The 7,443-nt window shown below is 41.6% G+C and overlaps 3 protein-coding genes across 3 annotated transcripts; 2 read left to right on the forward strand and 1 right to left on the reverse strand.

Moving 5' to 3' along the window:
- Positions 1 to 1,180: 1,180 nt before the first annotated feature.
- On the forward strand, positions 1,181 to 1,670 carry LOC106314975 (cytochrome c oxidase assembly protein COX15). Its single transcript, XM_013752765.1, has 2 exons — positions 1,181 to 1,452; positions 1,523 to 1,670. Exons 1-2 carry the CDS (start codon positions 1,181 to 1,183, stop codon positions 1,668 to 1,670), a joined length of 420 nt encoding a protein of 139 aa, XP_013608219.1.
- Positions 1,671 to 1,706: 36 nt separating this feature from the next.
- On the forward strand, positions 1,707 to 3,494 carry LOC106316407 (cytochrome c oxidase assembly protein COX15-like). Its single transcript, XM_013754291.1, has 6 exons — positions 1,707 to 1,748; positions 1,839 to 2,084; positions 2,176 to 2,286; positions 2,361 to 2,492; positions 2,578 to 2,821; positions 3,279 to 3,494. Exons 2-5 carry the CDS (start codon positions 1,953 to 1,955, stop codon positions 2,797 to 2,799), a joined length of 597 nt encoding a protein of 198 aa, XP_013609745.1. The 5' UTR covers positions 1,707 to 1,748; positions 1,839 to 1,952; the 3' UTR covers positions 2,800 to 2,821; positions 3,279 to 3,494.
- Positions 3,495 to 4,782: 1,288 nt separating this feature from the next.
- On the reverse strand, positions 4,783 to 5,760 carry LOC106314976. Its single transcript, XM_013752767.1, has one exon. The coding sequence runs from the start codon at positions 5,758 to 5,760 to the stop codon at positions 4,783 to 4,785; it is 978 nt and encodes a 325-aa protein (XP_013608221.1).
- Positions 5,761 to 7,443: the final 1,683 nt, after the last annotated feature.

Raw genomic sequence — 7,443 nt, forward strand, 5'->3', positions numbered from 1 at the left:
TTTGGCTTATTTTTACTGCTGGAGGTTCATTATGGGTTTCGTGGGTGAGGAGGAATTTAATTGGAGGTGAAAATTTCTGGGTCTTGGATCCAGCTAGGAGAAGGAGCTGGATATGGCGTTCCATTTGCAAGTTGAGACCTCTTGCGAGACCAATGGTGGTTTGTGAGGTTGGATCAGGTATTACCGCCAGCTTCTGGCAAGATAATTGGACCTCCTTAGGACCTTTGATTGATCTGGTAGGAGAAAGGGGGCCGCAGGTGACGGGATTAAGTATAGATGCGGTGGTGGCAGATGCCTTAACGGCTGAGGGATGGTGGTTAGATCGAAGTAGAAGCAGGAGCCCAATAATTTCCTTACTAAAGGAGTGTTTGCCTAATGCACAGGAGATTATGAGCTCTGAAGTGGATGATACGTACGTCTGGTACCCGGAGCCGGGGAGAGGTACAGGTACGTTTTCAACTAGTGATGCATGGAGGGCCTTGCATCCTTATCCAGTAGAAGTAGTATGGCATAAGGCAGTGTGGTTCTCCGGGAGAATATCGAAGCATGCTTTCATCTCTTGGGTAGCTGCAAGGGATAGAATGGTTACAAGGGATAGACTCTTGAGATGGGGCTTGACGGTTCCTTCTGCCTGCGTGTTATGCGTTAGAAACCAAGAGAACCGCCCGCACCTGTTCTTCGATTGTGCTTATAGCAATCAAGTGTGGGGTTTCTTTGTTTCACGTTTACAACTGAATCCCCCGCGAGGTTTTGAGGATGTGTTGAGGTGGTTGGTGGCCCCGTCGAGAGATAACAATGTGACCATGATGATTAGACTCATCTTTCAGGCAGTAGTGTATCTGGTTTGGAAGGAAAGGAACAAAAGAATACATTCAGCTGTGGAGAAGCCTCCAGGTACTCTTATTAGTGAAGTTCAGCAGATAGTAAGACTCCGTTTGGATCCTCTGACTCGTAGACAGGTAGTTCCGCCGGGACAGAACTCCTTGCTTGCAGCATGGTTCTTGTTCTTTGATTTTTGATGAAGTAGAGTGCTTGGAACTGAGTGAGAATCAGGTTTGTTAGATGGGCCGTCTGTGGCTTTATCGGGTCTGGTTGTTGCTTTAGTGTTGGGGCGTTTTTTCCCATTTTGTAAAAAGTTTATGAATAAAAGTAATGGTTAAAAAAAAAAAAAAAAAAGAGGATGTCAACTTTAGCGGCGACTAGCTCAGAGAGTAAAGAGGGTTTGAAGCTGCTTGTCACCGGAGGACCCCAAGCTCGCAAATTGGTCGGAACATGGCTTTTCGGTTCAGCAGCTTGGGTGTTCAGCATGGTGGTACTAGGCGGTGTAACCCGGTTAACTCGGTCCGGTTTATCCATGACTGATTGGAAGTTCACAGGAGAGTTCCCTCCTCTGTCAGACGAAGCTTGGGCTAAGGAGTTTGAGAAATATAAACAGTCACCTGAGTATAAACGGTCAGTAAACATTTTCATTTCCTTGTCTTTAGAACGAACTCTTGATCTTTGAGTGTTTTGTTTTTGGCAGTGTGAACAAAGGGATGAATCTTGAGGATTTCAAGTTCATATATTGGATGGAGTATGCTCATCGTATGTGGGGAAGAGGGTTAGGGATCATGTTTGCTTTGCCTTTTTCTTATTTCTTGCGTAAAGGCTATATTACTCTACTTCTTTGAGTTCAGCTCTCTGGTTTGTTTGCACTTGGTGCTGGTCAAGGTTTCATTGGTTGGTGGATGGTTAAAAGTGGCTTAGAGGTAAAGCTTTGTTGAAGAGAAGATCATCTTGTTTTGGATGTTGTTTACCTTCAGAATGTTATGTAACCAGTGATCGTTTTGGACCTGTAGGAGCCGCCGTCTGAGTATTCTCAGCCGAGGGTAAGCCCATACCGTCTTGCAGCTCACCTAACCTCAGCTTTCGCCATATATTGTGGACTTTTCTAGACCGCTCTCTCTGTTGTTATGCCTGAACCACCAGCTGAGTCACTGGCTTGGGTTCGGGGAGCAGCTAAAGTGAAGAGGCTTGCATTACCAGTAAGCTTCATTGTTGGTATCACTGCCATCTCTGGAGCCTTTGTTGCTGGAAATGATGCTGTAAGTTGACTAAAATTGGATCTACGCTTCTATTTTTTGTGTTACATAAAGAACTCTTGATTATTTGTGTCTCTTTGCTTGTGACTTGTAGGGTCGTGCATTCAACACGTTCCCGAAAATGGGCGATACATGGATCCCAGATGGTATATTTGAGATGAAACCACTTATACGCAACTTCTTCGAGAACACAGCAACTGTTCAGGTACACCATTGGAACAACGCTTTTATTGCTTCAGGAGTTCTTAAAAAAAGACTGAAACTTTTACTTATTTTCAGCTCGATCATCGCCTTCTGGCGACCACTACACTGCTCGCGATTGGAACAATGTGGTGGTTCACAAGGAAGCTAGACATACATCCAGCTGTTAAGGCTTTGATTGGAAGCACTGTCGCAATGACTGCTGTTCAGGTGAATCAATCTTTTCCCTCAACAATAACTTTGAATATTAGTGGAAAATAGAATCAAAATCATTGATGTGTTTTTGTTTTTGCAGGTGACGTTAGGTGTATCAACTCTTCTGAGTTATGTACCAGTGTCACTAGGGAGTGCACACCAAGCAGGAGCTTTAACATTTTTGACTTTGATGCTGCTTCTCAATCACACTCTTCGGAGGCCATCGCCTTCTCTTCTCAAATCTCTTCCACAAGTCGCAAGTCAAATTTCAGCTAAGCTCTATTCACCAAAATCATTCCTTTTTTTCTTTCTCATTTACTAAAAGAAGGAGAACGATTCTTTTAGGGCAAATCTCCAAAATAGCATCTTTCTAAGTTTATATCCCAAAAATAGCACTCCAAAACTAAAATGACCAAAATAACACCTTTTTAAGTTTATCCTTTGAAAATTTTAATTTTTTTATTTTTCAAAATTTGAAATCTTATCCCCAAAACCTCATTTCTCAACTCTAAACCCTAAACTCTAAACCCTAAACTCTAAACCCTAAACTCTAAACCCTAAACTCTAAACCCTAAACTCTAAACCCTAAACTCTAAACCCTAAACTCTAAACCCTAAACTCTAAACCCTAAACTCTAAACCCTAAACCCTAAATTCTAAACCCCATCCTTTAACGCTAAACCCTAAGTTTGTGACTTTTGATAAAACATTAAGTGCTATTTTTGTGACTTTTGACCTTGAGTGCTAGTTTGGGAACAAAAATTTGATTTAGTGCTATTTTTGTCTTTTTCTCGTTCTTTTCTTTACGTGGTAATTATGCTATCAAGTTTTCATCGAATCCTTGGTCAATTATGTTGTATTATCAATCCTTGGTTTGGAAAAAATAAAGTAGGGAAACAAATAACAAAAGTTTCATATGAATTCTGAGTGCTTTTATTGTTTTTTTTTAATTCAGTTTTGTTTAAGTTTGCGATCTTTTCGTACTAAATCGGTTCATATCTACATTTGTGTTCGGTGTTGGGTGAGATCTGCTTCGGTAACTTCAGTCCAGTTCAAATCCGTAAGCCTTGTGGTTTGTGGATAAAGTTTTTTATGCGTTTGGGGTTCTTACAAGATTAAACGTATCATAAAGTTGTATCTTATTAGCATCCACGTGTCATTAGCCCACCATCTTCCTTTCTATATAGCCATGCTATAAAGCTCTCAAGTCCTCCTAACTTGAGACCTGTGCTATGGAGAATCCTCTGTAGGGAGAAGAAGAGATATAGCCAGAACCGATGGAGAGAAATCGACTGGTTGTTTGGTTGTGTTTGCAACCGTAGCAGCCGTGGCAGTGGTCGGACCGCTTCTTGGTCTGATGAGTGTTAGCCACGTTGTTTCTTATCGTTTCTCCATTGGAACCGAGAAAGATGATTGAGTCGGTAGTAAAAGAGATTGATTATGGGTGGGAGACGCTACTTGCGGTACAAGTCAGAGGTGCTTCTGTTTCTATGTGTTCCCTTCTTTCTCATGATTCATGAGACTTTGGAGAATATGGTGAATAAATAATACACCTATATATGATAAAAGTTGAATTTTATGAAAGAAGTTTTGTCGTCTTTTCTTCTTGTTTGTGTAAACCATCTATTAGTTTTAACCACCGAATTGGGAATCTCAAACTACGAACCTAGCAGTCGTCGAGCAGAGGATGAATCGCATCGGAAAAGAAAAAAACAATGAGGGATTAATGTGAGATAAACAAGCGCTTTGTTACCTATGGATTGTTTCTTTTCTGCCGAGATATTGAGCTTTATAGCGTCAGTTATTGAGCTTTTCCCGGGAACTGACTCTTGTACAAACCCTCACCATGTTGCAGCATCATTGTTTGGTCATAGGATATGTTTGTTATAGTAATTCAGAGAAGTAGCTCACTACAACTATAGAAGAAACGAGAGTTAAGAAGATGATAACAAAAGAAAGAAAAGGGAAGGTGTTGTGATTATGTCAGAGAAGGTGTTGTTTGGCGAAGGATCTTATATTTAATAGAGTGAGTGGCCTTGCATCGTCTGAACAGGGTTACTTCACAAGGTACGTTACTGGTGTCTGCCTTAGTTCTTATAGTTTTGTGAAAATTTAGAAGACAAATCTATGTGAGGATGCTGCTAATATTGTTCTCAATTGTGTGTAAAAGAAACTGCAACCACAAATGTCTAAACCAAATTGAATAGCTAGAGAATTAAGAAACTATATCATAGTTAGAATACAGAGGGAGAATTAACACACACACACAGAGACTCCTGAATCAATGATCAATGATCAATGGATATTTACCTCCGATGAAGCTTGATAACGCACAACACTTTATCCTTCATCTCCTCTTCAGCAAGCCTATACTCCTCCATAATCCAAGTCAGAAACATAACTTCTCCGTCGACCTTACCAAGGTGCTTGTCTATATCCTTTTCGCAAAACTTGAAAACCCTCCTGTAACCAAACATCTCACCCACCATGATCGAAGAGATGGGTTTATCACCCTCCATGATCCTCCAGCAACCGCTTTCACACCCATCGGTATAACCACACGCCTCTGTCCGGTTAGCGAAGATGCAGAGTCCGAATCGTGCAAACATCTGATCACGATGAGGATCCACAAGCGCCGATGGATGCATGCAGTACACGTCGTTGGTAACGTAGCTAGGCCATTCGTTTTCATGATCGATCAAGCTCTGCAGATAATATGCACCCTCGTCTTCTGGATTAGGAAAACCGTATCCATAAGCTGGCAACGACTGTTTTGCAGGAAGCGGACCACACGAATAGGAGAAATGCTTAAATAGCAAGAAACCTATTTCGGTTTGGAATAAAAGCCGAATCTTGCAAATCACGTGATCTTGCTTAGGGTTCGGAAGCCTGTACTCTTCCATAACCCAGCTTCTCTTGTACTCTCTGCCTCTCGTCTTCGTCTTCTTTACGCAGAACTTGAGAATCTTCTTAAACCCTAGAAGCTTCCCGGTCTCCTCGTTCCTGATCAGTTTATCACGTGCCATGATCCTCCAGCTACCATACTCACATCCGTCGGTTTTACCACACGTCTCTGTTCGGGGTTTGACGATCAGGAAGACTGTGTTCTCAGGATTGAATACTGTGCTTGGATTCTTGTTGAACACGTCTGCGTCTTCGGCGAAGTGTTGAGGCCAGGATGCTCCGTCATCGATCATCGGCTTCAGGTAACGTAAGAGTATCAGCTCGTCTCCTGCTCCCATCAGCTCGTCTCTGATCCCTAAATAATCACCAGCAGCAGCCATAATGAAACTTAATCGAAAGAAGGAAGAAGAAGAAGTGGTTGTTGTTTCTTGGGGATGAAGCGAAGAAAAGGAAGAAGAAGAGCGACTGATGTTAATAGAGTTGCTTTTTCAGATTAGTTACTAGTAGCCTATATACTCCCTCCTTTTTTTTTTTAACACTTTATACTCCCTCCTTTCTTTTTTTACTCTTTGGGGATCGAAAGATAGAGAAATTGGTGTGGATACACCCAAAAGTTCATATAATTTGCCATATACCCATTTTAAAAAAATATTCTTTATGACTATAATACCCTTATCTCTATCTCTTTCTCTTCTCCCTTTTCTGTGTTATAATCTCTTTATCTCTCGGGCCTAAGGCAAGGCGACCCACTCTCTCCCTATCTCTTTATTCTTTGCACTGAGATGCTGTTAGGTCTGTGCAAAAATAGTCAAGAGAATGGTCGGCTCCAAGGTCTTCAAGTGGCAAAGAAAAGCCCATTCATCAACCACCTCCTCTTCGCTGACGACACCATGTTCTTCTGCAAGACTAACGCGTGAAACTGCAAGACACTGAGTGGAATTCTCCGCAGATACGAGAGTAGCTCAGGGCAGTGCATCAACTTGAGCAAATCGACAGTAACCTTCTCCTTAAGAACCCCGGGGACATCAAAGACAGAGTCAAGAGAGCTCTAGGTATAGAGCAGGAAGGAGGAATGGGCAAGTACCTAAGCTTACCAGAAACTTTTGGTAGAAGAAAGAGTGATGTGTTTACAGGCCTCGTGGATAAAATCAGACAGAGCTCTCAGTCTTGGACTACACGTTTTCTCTCTGGCGCAGGGAAGCACGTTTTGCTGCAGTCGATACTCACTTCCCTACCTACACACTCCATGTCTAGCTTCAAGTTCCCGATCTCCCTCTGTAATAGGATCCAGTCATTCCTCACTCGCTTTTGGTGGGATAGTGCACCTGATAAGAGGAAAATATCATGGGTAGCGTGGAGCACAATGGCGCGACCAAAGTTCTTAGGGGGGTTTGGGTTTTAAAAACCTTGAGGATTACAATGACTCTACTGGCAAAACTTGGTTGGAGAATTCACTCCAAGCCAGATTCTCTACTGGCCCAAGTTCTGAAAGGTAAGTACTTCCCTGAATGTACCTTTCTTGAGAGTAAAGAAACCTCAGGTTCTTCCCATGGTGATGTTAGAAGTTTTCAAGGCTCCTAAGACAAATGATGTAGTATAAAAGATTGTTGAACCAATTCTAAGGGATTTCAAAGCACTGAGAATGCAAGTACTCACTTAATCTAAGTGCAACCGGTTATTTAAAATATTTCTAAACTAATGATTAATGCTAATGCAGTTGCAGAATAATAAAAGCGATAAATGAAGTAACTTTCTTGACTAAAGGAAAAGAGAACTCATGGGCATAGGGATTAGACCTTGGGTGATCAAGTTTCGAACTAAGGATGGCAAACGATCAATCAAACTATCAACCTTAAGCTTAGACACAGTTCTAAACAAGCTCTATGTCTAGATGAATGTTCATTTACTAACACATTTCAAACATCAAATGTCTTTGGTTGAATAATATGAAAGCAATCATTACTAACAAGTCTAATGGCTATCTTAGCACCTCTAACAACAAATGTCTTTGGCAAAGTATGCTAAAAGCTTAGAAGAGTTGTCTCAGGCATTTCATCAAACAC

Source organism: Brassica oleracea, chromosome C9, assembly GCF_000695525.1.
Source record: "Brassica oleracea var. oleracea cultivar TO1000 chromosome C9, BOL, whole genome shotgun sequence".
NCBI lineage: Eukaryota > Viridiplantae > Streptophyta > Magnoliopsida > Brassicales > Brassicaceae > Brassica > Brassica oleracea.